Below are 18,650 nucleotides of genomic sequence, written 5' to 3'. Positions count from 1 at the left end.
TTAAAAATTCGAATGACAAGATCGAGACGTTAAACTATTAATCACTCTAAGTATTAGACGAAGGGAATATATAAAGCGTAATTGAATTTCAATCTGCTCCTAAGTGTAAGGGCTTTTCTAATACTTTTACCACCAACACTTCATATACAAATACTTTAAAATGTAAATATTATAATATTAAATCTATTTTTTTCTCATTTAATGGGTGTAACATGGTTTGTATCTATGTTAAACGAATGTTTGACGGAAATTTTAACCACCATTCTATTCAAATCAATATATAATTTAAAATAAATTAAAATGTTCATGAAGTATGATAACCCTATTTAAAGTTGATTAATTTATTCAAATTCTCTTAAAAATTTAAAATTATTATTTCATAATATTTTAGTTTTCTCTTTAAAATTTGGTACATGCTAAGCCTTATGGCATGTGAAGCCATAAAAGCCTTAATTTGAAAATTTGATAATGGATTGGTCCTTGAGAGAGAAGAAAATGCAGTGGGGGTAACTCCAAGTGAAATGGACTTATTGTCATCAGCCAATAATGACGAAACAACTTACATTCCTTTCTGGTTTGGATGATTAATTACTTACCATAAGTTTTAAAACAACTCAAATTATATGTATGTATGTGGACTTCATTGCACTGTTCCTACCTAACATCACCATTTATTAAAACCGCCCCTTTTTATTCAGAATTTCTTTAAATAAAAAATACTCTACAATTAAGGTTCAAGTACATTTTGTAAATTAAAATTCATTTTTATAGTTGGAGTTCAATTAATAATGCGTTTAATTTTTTTTTTGGCTAAAATCTATATTCATTATACCTTTTTGTAATGTTGTTTTAGATAAAGATGTTACAATACAAAATCAACATTTTAATTTGTTTATTTGATATTTCATGAATTTCATCTTAAAATTGCTATCCGGTTTAATGAAAAATTTGTTAAATAAAAAATTGAAGAGATTAAATTATTGATATTAAAAGTAAAAGAGTTGTGAAAGACTAATAGATTTTGAAATTTGAATTTTCATAGGAGGAAAACAAATAAATAAGTAAATAAATGTCTTCAATAACATTTTGTTTTTTAAGAAAAAAAAACGGAGAAGAAGAAATGGAGCGTTGAAAAAGCAAAAGTTAACTGAAGCTACAGTTGAATATGAATAGATTACAGCTCCCGGGCATGGGCATCCCCACGCAAATTCAAAGTTTCGAAAACATTGGGGTTTTCCCTTCTCTTTCAAGATTTGAAAATTTCAATTTTCCCAGTAACCAAACAAACAGTCAAAGTTATGAAGAACAAGCAAACTTGTCCCGCCCGCTCCAGTAAATTTATAAAAATTTGTATTTACATTACAAAATAGAGAAACACAAGCTAAGCAAAGGGCACAGTAAAGAGTGACGTGTCCGATACGATATATTAAAAATCAACATAGTACTCGTTCAATGTTGTTTAGAGTCTACAGCAGCAGTTAGGGCGGGAAGTCGAAAAAATTCACAGCTAATAACATGCCCGTAATCTCTCTCTCTCCCCTTTTGTCTTTCTATGTCCGTTTAGGGTTTCTTTGAAATTTCCAATGTCACACTCGTCGCACCCACATTTTACTTCACTCTAACTAACAAACAAACAGAACGAGATTCTTTAGGGTTTCATTTTAATTAATTTTCTTCCTTAGTTTCTTGAATTTTCCAAATTTTCTCAGGAACCAAACATGAATTTCCGCAAGGGTGCTAAGGTTTGGGTTGAGGACAAGCACTTGGCTTGGGTTCCAGCTGAAATTACTGATTGCAGAGGCAAGCAGGTCCAAGTCCAAATTGGCTCCGGTAAAACGGTATAAGTTTCATTAATTTCCGTTTGTTTTTAAATTCTTTTGGGTGTCTTGAATAGTATTTGTTTGCTTATTTTTGAACTTGTTGGTTTCATTTTCGTTGTTCAGGTGTTAGCTTTGCCAGAGAAATTGTTTCCTAGAGATGCGGATGAAGAGGAGGAGCATGGAGGAGTTGATGATATGACGAAGTTGACTTATTTGAATGAGCCCGGTGTGCTTTATAATCTCCAGAGGAGATACGCTTTGAATGATATTTATGTAAGTTTGATTCCGTTAGCTACTCGAGATGTTCAAAATTTTGCTAAGTTGTGAACTTAATTATTGGTTTTTCGCGCATATTTTCTTTGTAGATGTTCAAAATGGTAACGATTATAACATGTGATCAATATGTTTGATTTGTTACTTAAATTTGATAATGAATTTGTTCTGACATCTGAACCGCCACATTGGATATATTATCTTTGAGTTACGTATTAATGGAATTATAGTGTTTGTGATCCACTATGCAGCCTGTCTTCCAATTTTGGTTAAAAATATATTTCCCATAAATGCTTGAATCTTGGTTCCATGTGTTAGCGCATTGAAACACTAGTCATCCCCTCGCATTAATTAAGAAACCCGTTTAGATTCTTTCCTTTTTGTTTATTTCTTACTTATTGCCATGATGATGTAAATTGTGGTCAACGAGATTTATGTTCCATGGTTATCATGCAAAAGCTAGAGTTTTGAATTGTTTACTCACCTTTGGTTTTTTTAATGTAATATGTTGTTTCAGTCAGCGTACCATATGGACAAGTTAATGTCGAGTTTTTACTAGTTTTCTAGACATGTTCTTTTCTCTTACTTGTATAGCTTCATTCATTTGATGAGACACTGCTGACTAAATTTGTATTTTCCAATTTGGTTTTCTAGTTTCATTATGAGATTATTAGTGATTGACTCTGATCTTTTGTGTGTTGTTATCAGTGGTCTTTAGCAAGCCAAGACTAACATATTTTAGTTTAAAAAGAAACCATTTTTTATTCTCATTGGTTGCACAATGTGTTCGCACATGCACTTGTGCATTATTTGTATAACATTTTCTGATTTTCTTGGTATCTTTAGTTGGTAGTTTTTCAGCTACCAAACCAGTTACAAAGATGTTTCTCTTTTATAGACATATACAGGAAGCATTTTGATAGCCGTTAATCCGTTCACAAAACTTCCTCATCTTTACAATGTGCATATGATGGAGCAGTACAAGGGTGCTCCATTTGGTGAGCTAAGCCCCCATGTTTTTGCTGTGGCTGATGTATCATACAGGTATGTCATCTTTGTCTGGATGCTTGATCCATAATTTTACTCATGGCATGATTCAACTGGTATCTATTAAACTCCTTGTTTTATAACCTAGGGCAATGATGAATGAGGGTCGAAGCCAGTCTATACTAGTCAGTGGAGAAAGTGGGGCTGGTAAAACTGAGACAACAAAACTTATCATGCAATATCTTACTTTTGTTGGAGGCCGTGCAGCTGGTGATGACCGAACTGTTGAGCAGCAAGTTCTGGAAGTAAGATGGCATAAGTTGACTAACTTTATTATTACTTAAACACCATGGTTACATATATAAACGTTTTTATTTTTCTATTATTAGGTTTTTCTCTAACTGCTAAATGTGGTCTCTCTGTTTTCCCTTTCTTTTGAGGGGTGGGGGTGAGTGAGTGGACTGGCATGTCAGGTAGCCCGCTGTCTTATGAAAGTTTGGCAGCTACTAGCAGTTTACTTATAGAATGGATCAAACGTTATAGCAGATTACTTTTAGAATGGATCAAACCTTTATTTTTTCTTATTTTGTAGTTTTATGGAAGCTTAATAGAGGATCCTATAAACTAATTATGCTGTTTAGCCTAGTTCATGTTTTCTTACACACTCTTGGAATGCGCTACCCCTCTTTGCTACCAACTTGCTCTTAATTTCATTTCCTTTGTGATTCAGTCAAATCCGCTCTTGGAGGCTTTTGGAAATGCGAGGACTGTTAGAAACGACAATTCGAGGTGAGATTTAGAACAATTTTCACAAAATGCATGTGGCTACTGGCTAGTGCATATACTTTCGTGTTGAGTTTATATACTCCATCAGCAGTGTGTAGGATTATAGTTCTTTTCAAATAGATCTAATTATAACAAAGTTCGAAGTAAGAGTTTAGCTTCTTTTACATTGTTGCTAATCTTATCCTACTAATCCATGTTGTTTCTCTAATCTTTGATTTTTCCTTCACTACTGTCCTTATATGGTTGTTCTTCATGAGTACAATATTTGTGTGATCTGTATTGTTGATTCAATCTGTGGTGTGGTAAGTATCATGATTATAGCTATAATCATGCAAGATAGATGAAACCATGTAGTTTGTTCCTTTGCTTCTGTATCAGTATATGTTTTAAATGCATCAAGATGGGAGAATATAAGATGACTTTATTTGAATGTGTCACATAAAGCCATATCATTGCAACTCAGAATCTGTTAAGCTTGGGCTATTTCCATATAACATTCCAGTTTGCTGTTGTGTGCTAACAAGATAGAAGCGACAGAGGATATAATTTATTTATCTTGCACTATTGTTTAATCCTTATGCTTAATTTGTTTGTGGCAGTCGCTTTGGAAAGTTTGTTGAGATCCAATTCGATGCAAATGGTAGAATATCTGGTGCTGCAGTCAGAACTTACCTTCTTGAACGGTCTCGCGTTGTTCAGATAACAGATCCTGAGAGGAATTATCACTGCTTCTACCAGTTGTGTGCATCTGGGAAAGTAATCTGTCTTACCTTTATCTTGTTATTTTGGCCATATATGTCTCTTTTTCCCTTTTTCTTTTCTTCATTGTCTATCTCGTTGTGTTTATCCATGTTTAGAATTTGTGTACATGCTGTATATATGCTTGAGAATGTTTTGTTTAATGTTGAGATTGCTGCACTTTCTTTTATTGCTAATATTATGTTTAATTAGTATGCATATACACATTTTATAATGCTGTTTTGTTTGATTGTGTAGTTCCTTTTTTTTACTCTTCATGTTGTTGAATTTTTCCTCCAAATGTTTTTGTTAACATACTTCATGTACGCCTATAAGAAATCTGCTGTTGTAGTATTGTACTACTTTTACTTTTTAAAAATGGCTTTAGTTGAGCTACATTGTATTATTAGGATTTAGAAGTTTATTTCATTAATGTCGGGATATAAAATAAGGGCTTGGCATATTTTCATCCCTATCACTTTTTTTTGATCAGGATGCAGAAAAGTACAAATTAGGCCATCCAAGCCACTTTCACTATTTAAATCAAAGCAAGACATATGACCTTGAAGGAGTAAGCAATGCAGAGGAATATATGAAGACAAGGAGGGCAATGGATATTGTTGGTATCGGTCATGAGGAACAGGTTTGAAAATATTACACTTATCTTTTACTTTTGAATTATTTTTTCCTGGATTAACTTATGCTATTGTGATTTTTTTATCAGGAAGCTATATTTCGCACCTTGGCTGCTATTTTGCATCTGGGAAACGTTGAATTTTCCCCTGGAAGAGAGCATGATTCTTCAGTTGTTAAAGATCAGAAATCTACATTCCATATGCAGATGGCTGCTGATCTTTTTAGGTGGGTCACCCTAGAAGATAGCTTTCAATCTTGTCTTGTTTGTCATTCTTGAGTAAAGTATAAATTATGGAACTTTCTTTCTGTTTTCAGTAATGGTTTCGAAACTGTAATATGAATAAAGTAACAACCAACGTTTTTAGAAGTGTTAAAAGTTGTTTCTAATGTCATGTATGTGTTGATAAAAGCAACTATTCCAATTCATGGATGAGCCTATGAGGATTCTTGGATGTTTTTGCAATTTAAAGACAAAATTACCATAATGAACTTGAGGTTTGGATTGGGAAGCACAGTGTTTAATTTCAATCAATGGTTTATGTTGATATGTTCTATCACTATTGTGCTAATTGGCTAAATAAAATATTTTCTCAATAAAAAATGTTGGATTGCATGTATAGTTTGGAACAAAAAAGACTAAAATCAAAGCTGTGATTTATGTTCACTAGTATATGAAACAACTTTTGTAGTATAATTAGTTCAAATTTCAGTACTAAAAGTATCTACTTTAAACACCTAATAGTTTTTGCTCGGATGTTTTGAGTTTATTATATGCCCTGTGAGTTGCACATTGGCAATGACATAGTAGGTTGCTGGGTAGTTCAAGCCAGCGGCTTGTTGATCTATGCAATTTGTAGATTTTCATTCTCTTGTTAGGTATGTTAAAAAATTGCTTATTTGGCAGGTGTGATGTGATCCTCTTGTTGGCGACATTATGTACTCGTACCATTCAAACCCGTGAAGGAAGTATAGTTAAAGCTCTTGATTGTAATGCTGCTGTGGCTAGTCGGGATGCATTGGCAAAGACAGTTTATGCTCGGTTGTTTGATTGGTATGCTTATGTTAATTCATGTTTGTAGGCATTTATTTTATCATATGCTCATATTTTGTATTACTTGCCTTGCCAGCATGGGGTCAAGATTAAACTGTTTTCTGTTCTGAAAATTTTCTTTCTATTTTGTAAGGCTTGTTGATAAGATTAATATATCCGTGGGGCAAGATCCAAATTCCCGTGTGCAAATTGGAGTTTTGGACATCTATGGATTTGAATGCTTTAAGCATAATAGGTAAAATATTGTTCTTTGGTTTTGTATGTTTATTTAATATTTTTATTGTTATTATTATGTAAATATATAGCTTTATTGACTCTCTGATCTCTAGTGCATTACATTTGTCAATACTTACATAGAGTTGTTTCCGTGTTTCTTTTCATTGATTGATTGTAATCTTTTATGCTCTAGTTTTGAGCAATTTTGCATTAATTTTGCAAATGAAAAGCTTCAGCAGCATTTCAACGAGGTTAGCAGTCAATCTTCCATGCAATGAAGTCTACATTTATTCTGATGGTGCTATGCGCTCCAGGCTTATATATTCCCTTCTTGATTTGTTTCAGCATGTATTCAAGATGGAACAGGATGAATATAAGAAAGAAGAAATTAATTGGAGCTACATCGAATTTATAGACAACCAAGATGTCTTGGATTTGATTGAGAAGGTTTTCATGCTTGGTCTTCTAAAAAGAAATGTTTATCTTGTTTAGTTTTATTTGTTATTTCTGTTGGCAATAGAGCTTTACTTTGGCTATTTTTATCTTCCTAATAGTACATTCAGGTAGCCAATCAATATGGAACTAAGTACTATTCTTTCCTTTAGTTTAAACATCCTTGTATACCTAAGTTGTGCAATACTACATGTTGGAGACTGTAAGTGCATAAGGCCTTATCTAAGTTCTGCCATTATCATCATGGTGTATTTGGAATACCTTGCAATATCCCATTATCTAAGTTTTGTGTCCTTTATGGTGCTGTTATTATAAGTAGCATTTCTTTTAAGGGGGTGAGGATGAATCTAACTTAAATGATGTGCACTTGAAATTTGCACCTGTATGATAGTTAGTGATTACTGATTAGCAATGTACATGTAGGTACAGTTATTATTTCACTGTGTAAATTTGTGCTTGAGCAAATATATAACACCCAATTTGTACATTTTTTAAATATTTTTAACTATTGTGCTTGCATATGCAGAAACCGATAGGGATAATTGCTCTCTTGGATGAAGCTTGGTACAGTTTAAGTTCTTCATTATAAATTGGTGCGTGTTGCTCTATACTATTTGATCTGTGCTGTTAGTCCTTATCCTGATTTTCTTATTTGTGCAGCATGTTCCCGAGATCAACACATGAAACATTTTCAACCAAATTATTTCAGAATTTCCGTGGTCACCCAAGGTTGGAAAAGGCTAAATTTTCAGAAACAGATTTTACCGTTTCACATTATGCTGGCAAGGCAAGTAATAGAACATTGTGTATTAGATAATATAACTATATTCTGATATGGCAGATAATGTGATGATGTGTACATCTTCCTTTCTTTTTAGGTTACTTATCAAACAGATTCCTTTTTAGACAAAAACCGGGATTATGTTGTGGTAGAACATTGCAATCTCTTGGCTTCTTCTAAATGCCCATTTGTTGCGGGTCTTTTCCCTTCACCACCTGAGGAATCTTCAAGATCATCATACAAGTTTTCCTCGGTCGCCACAAGATTTAAGGTACGAGACTCTTTTTGGTTTTCGATGGCTTTCCTAAGGAGTCAGAAATTTAAAGATGTTTCTAATAATTATGTCATATGATATATTTAGATAATTTTTCTTAGTTATTGTCAAAAACTGCTATTTTTTTGGCTTAAGTCATGATTTGGCCCCTTAATTATACTCTTTTTCCCGCTTTGGTACCTAAGCTTTTTTTATGCCACTTTGTTACCTAAACTATCATTTTTGTCCCATTTTACACCAAAAGTTACCTATGTACAATAAAAATATGCCACATGTCACCTTATTGGCAAGTTTTATATTTTCAGGTAAACTGAAATGAAAATGATAGTTCAAGTACCAAAATGGGATAAAAAAAGTTTAGGTACCAAAGTGAAAAAATAGGTATAGTTTAGGAGCCAAATTGCGACATTAGCCTTTTTTTTCTCTTCAAACACCAGTGTTGCATGGACAAAGCATTTTCTACCCACGTATCCATATTCAAGCAACATGACACAGATTTGAGTGTGGAATATGTGTCCAGTATGGTGATTCTTATTCAGACTGGGTCTCTTTCATGTACAACAAATCTTAAAACCCCAATCCAAACGTTATAGGAAAAAAAGATATTCTGATGGGGTAGTGTAAGAAAGCATGAGAGGAAGTTTAAAGCTGCAATTAGGAGCTTATTGCCATGGGGGGGATTGGGCTCCTGAGGCACATTCACATCACAGCCTGATTTAGTTTTTTTTTTTTTTTTTCCCTTTTCTAAATTTTGCTTGAGCATTTTTTTTTTTAAAAAAAAAAGAGCAGAATGGTAGCTATTGTCAAGCAGAAAGAAAACAAAGAGGACATTCAGGGGTACCGTTAAAAGAAAATAACATGTGGCTTGCAACTTGCAATGGTTTAAAAAAATAATAAATAGAAGTTTGTTTGAGATTTTTTTTTTTGGGGGGGGGTGTTAAATAGAAGCAATTATTAGGTCGTATAAAATTGTTATTGTGTCACCATAAGCCCTTTTATAAAATGAGAGAAAGGAAGAATATGAGCTGACCCTCGGTTTGGAGTTGGATGGGTCAATTTGTTCTTACTTTTCTTAACACGGTGTTTTGCTTGAGTCAAATGGAATTTTCTAATATCTAACTTTTAGAAGTAGGATTATTTTGTTCACATAAGTTTTTACAATGATCCCCATTTCTGTATCTTATTTTTCTTCACTTTTAAGCCAAATCTGCAAGTAACATATTTTACCAAAAGATTAGTCTGATACATGGACACATACTTTTATTGGATACTCAAACTCGAGTCCATGTAACATAGTTGAGCACTTATTTTAGGAAGCTCTTGTGAAGGTTCAGGCATGCATAAATGCATGTCATTGAATGCATTTTGTAAGAGAATAAACTTATGAAACGAATTTTTGGCTATTTCAATCTTTTCTTTCTTGTGGTGCTGATATTATTCTTTGTTGGATCATACTTTTAGCGAGTGGAATAAATTTGAAGGTTTTAATGATTTATTTTCTTTATTAATGTTCTTGGTTGAGTGCCTTGATTACTAAAAGATTTCCCTGTTAACTTGCCTATTTAGTTGTGATTTACTGACGAGGGCTTTCTGCTTACTGTAAGCACATCAGGCATGATATCTATAATTCACTAAAGCCAATGCTGTTAATTATTTTTCCTTTTCTTTATAGCAACAACTTCAAGCACTCATGGAAACCCTCAACTCAACAGAACCTCATTATATACGCTGTGTGAAGCCAAACTCATCGAACCGGCCTCAGAAATTTGAGAACCTTAGTATCCTTCATCAGCTACGCTGTGGGGTAAGTAGTCTCTTTTATGTATACTTCCTATGTTGAATTTTAGTGCAAACAATCAAAATGGAAAGGCCAGTCTAAAGCTTTGTGCTCCTGATGATGTTTAGTCTTGCGTTGTAACATTTGACCTTGAACTTTCATGGTTACATAATTATCTGTTCATTACTTTCCTAATCTCTATGACTGCAACTTCTTTTACATGGAAATCTTATCCATGTATTCTGGCTCCATTTCATTCTGGAAATTCTTTATTTCTAGTTGATTTATGAATCTGTATTAATTTCTACATGAAAATGGGTTCTAAATTTCTAAAACACTACTTAAACGGTCCAATTTTGCAGAGTTTTTCTTTGATAAATGGCAGGAAAGTATGTAAAAGCTTACTAGCAATGAAGGCATATCTTTTACTTTTTCAGTCAGACTTGAAAATGTCTCTTTTAGATGAAGTAATAGAATGGGCAAGTCTGTTAACAAGAAATTTCCGATGCCATTAATAATGCTAAATACTTAGTATGCTATGGAAGAGGTTCCTGGTGCAAGTGACACACGATTAATTCATGATTGGTTTTACATTTCTTATTTAAATCTGACTGCCTGTGCATTTCTCCCCTCTGGCACATGGATATTCTCCCATTCCTGGTCTTGATTCTTGCTAAATACTATAGATTTGATTTGCTGAGAACTTTTTTTTTGATTTGGAATTAGGGTGTTCTGGAGGCTGTTCGAATAAGTTTAGCTGGCTATCCAACTCGACGGACTTATTCTGAATTTGTGGACCGCTTTGGCTTCTTAGCTCCAGAATTTATGGATACAAGGTGTATATGTTTTCCAAACATACCTGCTTATCATGCAGATTAGCATATGCACATGTAAAACTGCATATTTCCTTAATTTTCTTTAGGATGGTTAAAATATAGTCAGTATCTCCCCGTATTCCTTGTAGAAATCCTTTTTTCATCTCTGGTAAAATCCCTGCTTGTGCAGTATCTTGCGTATCTAGTTCTCCCAAGAATTTGCTTACAACTTGCCGTTCTTTGTTTGTGAATAGTTAAAAGGCATCCTTGCTTCTCCATGGTTGTGTTTTTCCAGATTTTCTTTTCTAAAGAAATCCATTTCTTCTCCGTTTTGCAGTTCTCTGTGACTTCTTTTTCTGTTTCTTGTTTAACTTTTAAAGTTATATTTGCAGTTATGATGAAAAGAGATTGACTGAAAAAATTCTGCAAAAGTTAAACCTTCAAAATTTTCAGGTAATTATGATTAACATTGTATAAATAAATTATTTCCAAGTTTTTGTTGCTTCGTTTGCCTATCTTTTGCAATTTTGTCTTTAGATTGCCTTTTTTTTTCTTCGAATTCTTCATTTTCAAATATTTTGTGCAGTTGGGCAGGACAAAAGTGTTTCTTAGGGCTGGTCAGATTGGTGTTTTAGATTCACGAAGGGCTGAGGTTTTGGATATGGCTGCAAAACGTATTCAGCATCGTTTGCGGACATTTATTGCTCATAGGAAGTTTATTTCAGCTAGGGTTGCCGCAATTGCACTCCAGGCATATTGCAGAGGTTTTCTTGGCGTCTGGATACCAACTTTTCTTACATAACTAATCTGTTATTCACTTTTTGTTTTGCTGCTTGAATCTTTCTTTTTCTTTAATGTTATTCTCTTTATATTCTTCGAAGATTACATTTGGCTATATTTTTCATTTCACACAAAATTAATATTTGATTCTGATGTATGGCACGAGGGTAGATAGAATATGAATTGGGAAGCATTGAGAAAAAAGGAATCAGAGAGAATTTAGGTAAACAGAGGAATAAGAGAGGAGACGAGAGAATCAAGCCTTGAAATTATTCAATTTATCAACACAATAACTTTGATGTTCAAAATATATAATGGAAATTTAAAAAAAAGACTAGCACAAAACTTAAACTACATATTCTTAAATCAAAATTGAAATTACAGAATACTCATTTGATTAGCCTCTTCTGAGAACAAAATGTGTTAACTATCCTTTCCGTGTGATTGTGTCTCATGCATTCCATCTAAGCTGTAGGACTAAGTTACCATGATTCCTACAGGATGCCTTGCTCGAAAGATGTTTGCTGCAAGGAGAGAGGCTGCAGCCGCTGTTTGTTTACAGAAATATGTCCGCAGGTGGCTATTGAGGCATGCGTATCTGAAACTAATTTCTGCAGCTGTTTGTATACAGTCCAACATTCGTGGCTTTTCAACTCGTCTAAAGTTTTTGCATGGAAAGAAGCATAGAGCTGCCTCTGTAATCCAGGTGAACACAACTTCATCTAATTTATATATGCATTTCTGTGCTATCTTGTGGTTTCCAATATGTATATGATTATGTCCATCATAGTTTTATGAAGTTGCACTCTAGGCACGTGAGTGATAAACAATTAATGTGTTTCCCCGTCCTCAAATTCATAGCATGCCTAGTATTCAATTGCTTATTTTGAAGCTGTTTCACCTTTTCTGGTTTTTTTGAGAGTTCTGTAAAATCCTTTGCAGTCTGCAATGTGACTTTTAATATATTCTGTTTCTTGTATTGAGCAGGCTCATTGGAGATTGTGCAGATTCCGCTCTGCTTTCCATAATTATAAAAAATCTATCATAGCATTACAATGTCGTTGGAGGCAAAAACTTGCAAAAAGAGAACTCCGAAGGCTTAAGCAAGTATGTGGAACTGCTTTTTCTTGTGTTTTCTTTCACTGTAAATGGCATTTTAAATGAGTTTTGTGGAATCTGCCTAGTGCTACCTCTAGGGCCCAAGAAAAAAATACTTGAAGAGAAGAGAATCCTTGTTCGATGAAAACTGTTTTTTGAATACCTTAAACTTCATTTTAGTTTCATTAAATGTAAAGGTTGTTGTACGCACTTATTTAGTAAGTCCAATGTTTGGTCAACAATCTTCATGTGTGAGGTATAAAGCAGGCTAGGAAAGTCCTATATTTTCCAGGTGTATTAATCTTTTTAATAATTGTTAATTGTACTTGTTATGGATTTAAGGAATTGTAGAAAAGTAATCAGTAATGATTCCTAGTTTTCTCAAGTTTGACTTGAGAAGTGAGTATTCATTTAAGATCAGACCTGTCTATACAAGGAGATGGAATATTCCTACTTATGCATTCCTTACAATCCCAATTCATCATCAAACTTTTCACATATTAAGTTTCAATGCGTGACCACTTTTGCATGTACATTTTTCAGGAGGCTAATGAAGCAGGTGCCTTGCGGTTAGCTAAGAGCAAGCTTGAAAAGCAGTTAGAAGATCTAACATGGCGGCTGCATCTAGAAAAACGAATGCGGGTATCGCTTATAGTTTTTGAATTCTTGTTTTAGAAAAGTTGGTGATCATATAAATTTAGGAAGTTTGTATTTTGGTCTTTTCTTTGTGGTTATGGCTAATGATGCTAATGACAGGGTTCTCCACTTTCTATAAAAAGCTGAATCACTTAATTACGAACTGGAATTCTTAACTTTATTTGTGCTATAAATATCTGGCTCTTAGATCTTTGTTTTAGTGCCTCTATTCTTTTCCTTAATAAAATACTCTATTATTCTACATTCTGTTTCCTTTTTAATTTAAATGTCGCAATCTGCAGGTTTCCAATGAAGATGCAAAGTCAGTTGAAATTTCAAAACTTCAAAAAGCCTTTGAATCTTTGAAGCTTGAGTTAGATGCAGCTAAGCTAGCAACAATTAGTGAGTGCAACAAGAACGTAGTGCTGCAAAATCAATTGGAATTATCAAGAAAAGAGAAATCTGCTTTGGAAAAGGAATTTACTATGATTGCTGAAATGAGAAAGGAAAATGCATCACTTAAGGTTCGTGTTTTGGTGATGATTATGAGTATCTCATGATAAGTCTAAGAGTACTATTTACGTTCTGCTTTGGGACTTTGTGGTTTACTTTGTCTGATTTAAATATTTTCTTATATATTGAATTTAGAATATGCTTTTGTATGTTCTTTATCTGCTTTATTATTAATAAGGACTTTCCATTGGCTCCATTTACTTTTTCAGAGTTCTTTGGATACCTTGGAAAAGAAGAATTCTGCCCTGGAGCTTGAGCTCAAGAAGGCTCTAAAAGATGCCAATGATACCGTTGAAAAGTTGCAGGAATTAGAACAGAAGAATTCTGAGCTCCAGAATAACATGCAGAGGTATCTTTCATAACTGAAACTATTATATTACTTTTAGACTTAATGCATGCATGTCTGCTATGAGTACTGTTTATTTGGTTGTCTTGCCATCTGAAGTGAATATATTAATTTGGTTTGCACACTTAATTAATTTTACTTCCTGATTCATTTTGTTTGGTGGTTTTTTTTAAGTTTGGAGGAGAAGCTCTCACATTTAGAAGATGAAAATCATGTTCTACGACAAAAAGCATTGACCCCATCCCCGAAAAGCAACCGTTCTAACTTTTTAAAGTCATTTTCAGATGTAAGTGCTTGTGTGTTTTGTCTTTGATGGCTTATCACTGTACTAACCATAGTGTTTGTTTTTCTTGGATGATGCTGGTCTGACAGGCATTCTTTTTTCAATTTCTTCTTTATTTTCTTATTAAATTTGCATTTTTTTGGACTTGCTGTGAAGTGGTTCATGTAAATTGTTGTTTTCTTAATGAACCAGAAATATGGTGGTATGCTTAATCTTCCTTTGAATGACCAGAAGCAAGTATTTGTAAGACCCTTCCCAATTTCTCATTTTTTCCATGAGAAAAATATTTCTGCATTTCACTAATTTTAGCTCTAACTGTTGTGCAAGTTTTAAGCTTTCTTCATTACATTCTTTTCTGCAGGAGTCTCCCACTCCTTCAAAACTTATTGTACCTTTCTCACATAGCATGTCTGAATCAAGAAGACCTAAACTAACAGCAGAGAGACAACAGGTTTCTTGTTTATACGAATATCATTAAGTTTATTCTTTTGATTTTCATGAGATCTTTTAGTAGATAAATAGTTTCGAAATTGATAGTTTTACATTTGCATGACTTAATATATAAGTATCTTTGTCCACAGGAAAATTATGAATTCCTTTCAAGATGTATCAAAGAAAATTTAGGGTTTCACAATGGTAAACCGCTGGCTGCTTGTATCATATATAAATGTCTCCATCATTGGCATTCCTTTGAGTCTGAACGGACAGCTATATTTGACTACATAATAGAAGGAATCAATGATGTTCTGAAGGTACTATTAGACATTATCACAAATTTCATGAAATTGAAAGGCCATATGTAATAGATACTGCTGATGATGAGTCATATTTCATACCTTCTCTCAGCTCAATCCCATAATATTTTTAGCAACTTTTTTGCCTTCTGTGGATGTTACCCATATTCGTCTGGCCTTTTTTGCAGGTTGGAGCTGAAAATGAAACCTTACCTTATTGGCTGTCCAACACCTCAGCACTTTTGTGTCTGCTGCAGAAAAATTTGCGATCAAATGGCTTTCTGTCTGCTGGCACTCAACGTTCTGGGGGAAACACTGGTTTACCTGGGAGAGTTTCTTATGTGAGTTCTGTTGCAATATTTTGAAAATAAGACCTTTTCAGGTTGTAATTTTGTTATATATGGTAGAGAATATTTAATTTCTTATCTCTATTTCTTTGAAATTTTAATGCAATTCCAGCTGAAAATATTTCCTGAGTTTTGGTTATCATGTTATCGTTATCATATGACTGAATAGTTGACACCTTTATGAATTGGTCTTCTCTTGATATATTTTTTTTCTAATGATAATCATTATTGTTGTATGTAAGCTGATTTTGTTTATGACGCCTCCAGGGTCTAAAATCCCCTTTCAAATACCTCGGGTTCGAGGATGGCATGTCACATATAGACGCAAGATATCCAGCAATACTATTCAAACAACAATTGACAGCCTGTGTTGAAAAGATTTTTGGCTTGATTCGTGACAATATTAAGAAAGAATTATCTCCACTTTTGGCACTGTGCATTCAGGTTTGTATTAAATGTTAGATGTTAATATCTTATGCAGATCTAGAATCTAAAGCCAAAAATCAAATTTATAAATTAATTGGCCCCAAGATTAGCTTTTTCTATTATTTAGCTGTATGTGTTATGTCCCAAATAATCTCTGCATTGTGCGGTTCAAGTGCTTAGCTTTTTATATTGAGTTAACTTGACACTGTAAAAAGTAACTTAGGCAGAAAGGCATTAGGTGTCTGATTAAGATTTGATCACGGTGTTTTTTATATATGATGTCATGTATATGCAATCCTTTTATTTATTTATTTTGTTAAATAAGGTATATTTGTTTGGATTCTTGTGAGGAGGCATTAGACTTTTAGTTGGCTAGAAACTTCAAAACTCTAATTGCTGGATAATATTTGTTAATTTTGAAGGTGCCAAAAAATGCACGAATGCTTGCTGGAAAATCAAGATCTCCTGGAAGGCTTCCCCAGCAGTCACCTAGTAGTCAATGGGATAGCATCATCAAGTTCTTGAATAGCCTTATGGATTGTTTGCGTGAAAATCATGTAGGTGTAAAAGTTTAAAGCAAGGTTTATCTCTTCTAGAAACAATTATTACTAGTTTGCAGTTGATCCTTAAGCCTTAATTGAGAAGGTGGTCATATGTGCACAATAATGAAGAAAATTTTTTTAGAGCAGTACTGATAAAAATCATCCCAGCTTTTGCTTCTTTAATTACCTTCCTGACTAGCTCCCGTGCATGTAGGTACCCTCTTTCTTCATTCGTAAGCTGATAACTCAGGTTTTCTCCTTCATCAACATGTCTCTTTTCAACAGGTATGTGCTCATACCTCATAGTATCCAAAATTATCCTAAGATTCAATTGGTTGAATGACCAGACTATTAAGTTGAAATTTTCTCCAGTCTTTTACTTAGACGAGAATGTTGCTCGTTCTCAAATGGGGAATATGTTAAATCTGGCCTAGCAGAACTAGAGAAATGGATAGGCAATGCAACAGAAGAGGTAAATAACTTTTTTCTGTGAGTTATTGTGCTAATGGTATCAATATTCTGAAATATTGCAATATGTAGTTTGCAGGAACCTCATGGCATGAGCTAAACTATATTAGACAAGCTGTTGGCTTTCTGGTTAGTGTCCTACATTTTTTTGGCTAGTTAAACTATAGATTATGAAGTTTGTTCAGTTTTTTCCTTCTACATTTATTTAGGTTATACATCAGAAGAGGAAAAAATCTCTGGATGAGATCAGTAATGATTTGTGTCCGGTAAGTTAATGCTTATCTGAATCCCCTATCTCAAGTTCACCCTTTTGGATGCTAGTCATGTTTCCTTGTATTGTGGAACTTGTGCAGGTCTTGACTATCAGGCAAATTTACCGAATAAGTACCATGTACTGGGATGACAAATATGGCACTCAAAGTGTGTCAAATGAGGCAAGTTATAAATCAGGGCCCGTGTTAAATTTGTGTTCCATAATGTTCCTTGGGTTTCTAACTTTATTTATCACCAGGTTGTTGCTGAAATGAGGGAGATGTTGAACAAGGACAACCAGTATCTTGCCTCAAACTCATTTTTGTTGGATGATGATCTGAGGTAATACATTCTCTATCAAATTTGTGTATGATTGAACTTACCGGAGTAATGGCATGTCATGCCTTTTGAAAGTGTTTTTTTCCCTGCCAGAACCCACTTGGTATTATTATACGTGAATACATGTTTCTATGTATATCAATTTGATTTGCTATTGATTTCAAATCATTTTCTGATTGCAGCATTCCATTCTCAACTGAAGATATAGATATTGCGATACCAGCAATAGACCCTTCTGACATTGAACTCCCTGCGATCTTGTCGGAATATTCATGTGCACAATTCCTAATGCAGAACCAAAAGTAAGTCTACCGTATGATTCCGAAGGCAGCTGTTTGAACTCACAGTATAGCTCGTATTGAAAGTTAAATGCATCGAAGATAAAAGATTTAGCAGCAAAGAACCTAGAAACTTGTGAAATTAAGTAATTAAGTCTATATAAACTGCCATCTCTCTTGATGGCGTCCACATTGGGTAGCCGTAGGACTTAGGTAACCACATGGTTGGCATTGTTTAGAGATAGCCATTTATTTGGGTTTTAAATTGAGAAGGATGCTTCTTGTTTTTTTTCTTGTGAAGCTTGTCCTCTCCTGTTTTGTCCTTTCTTCATATTTGCTTTTTTAACTGTAGAAATGCTTTCATGTTGTATTCTTATGCCTGTATACAGAATGTTTAGATTGTACATAGAACTGCCATTACTGCTCATGGACTGAGTTCTGGACATTTTTTTTTTCAAGTTCTAATTATTTTAAAGAAAAACATAAATGTTTAGTAAAAAATGTTTTCAAGATTTGACAGATCAAATTGAATTTGATTGAGTAAAAATTTATCAAGCCAATTATGTGCCTACGCCTTATCTTTAGCTTCTTTATTGTAAATGAAATCTTTATTCTTATTTTTCCTTTTTTTTACTTCATTCCATTTTAATTTGATTGATTATGACATTCTTATTTAATCCATTCACATTATTCTCTCCACGTCAAGTATTTTACAAATAAAGTTAAATAGTAATATTATATGTCGTTATACATATTTGCTATTTCGCTGGTTGTGAACAGTCCATCACCTCCACCCTAGGACCAAAACAGATAAAAAGTAAACCTCAGAAATCAATAGAAGTAGAAGACACTTTCTCCGTTTACTTTATTCAGTTCCATCTTTTGAGGCGAGCGATTGATACGCTTTTACCAGAATTTTTTGTTTAAGTTTTTAATGTTTATCAGAATTTTTAATTTATACCAATATCAATATTTTTAATAAAAGCTTTAAAAATTTTTAT

At 33.6% G+C, this 18,650-nt stretch overlaps 1 protein-coding gene across 1 annotated transcript; it reads left to right on the top strand.

Moving 5' to 3' along the window:
• Positions 1 to 1,128: 1,128 nt before the first annotated feature.
• LOC108489250 (myosin-15) lies at positions 1,129 to 18,060 on the top strand. The gene is made up of 39 exons (XM_017793652.2): positions 1,129 to 1,521; positions 1,710 to 1,838; positions 1,944 to 2,093; positions 2,992 to 3,137; positions 3,229 to 3,385; positions 3,811 to 3,869; positions 4,466 to 4,622; positions 5,098 to 5,247; positions 5,329 to 5,465; positions 6,145 to 6,291; positions 6,425 to 6,526; positions 6,701 to 6,758; positions 6,853 to 6,954; positions 7,487 to 7,524; positions 7,621 to 7,747; positions 7,839 to 8,012; positions 9,688 to 9,819; positions 10,519 to 10,628; positions 11,000 to 11,060; positions 11,194 to 11,371; positions 11,888 to 12,093; positions 12,375 to 12,494; positions 13,029 to 13,127; positions 13,424 to 13,645; positions 13,844 to 13,983; positions 14,155 to 14,266; positions 14,456 to 14,506; positions 14,625 to 14,714; positions 14,845 to 15,015; positions 15,186 to 15,338; positions 15,612 to 15,788; positions 16,193 to 16,327; positions 16,527 to 16,597; positions 16,685 to 16,784; positions 16,853 to 16,909; positions 16,990 to 17,046; positions 17,134 to 17,214; positions 17,292 to 17,374; positions 17,554 to 18,060. Exons 1-39 carry the CDS (start codon positions 1,516 to 1,518, stop codon positions 17,675 to 17,677), a joined length of 4,569 nt encoding a protein of 1,522 aa, XP_017649141.1. The 5' UTR covers positions 1,129 to 1,515; the 3' UTR covers positions 17,678 to 18,060.
• Positions 18,061 to 18,650: the final 590 nt, after the last annotated feature.

The sequence above is a fragment of the Gossypium arboreum genome, chromosome 5, assembly GCF_025698485.1.
Source record: "Gossypium arboreum isolate Shixiya-1 chromosome 5, ASM2569848v2, whole genome shotgun sequence".
Lineage (NCBI taxonomy): Eukaryota > Viridiplantae > Streptophyta > Magnoliopsida > Malvales > Malvaceae > Gossypium > Gossypium arboreum.
The sequence above is the reverse complement of the archived record's forward strand: the minus strand, read 5'-3'. Positions and strand labels throughout refer to the sequence as shown.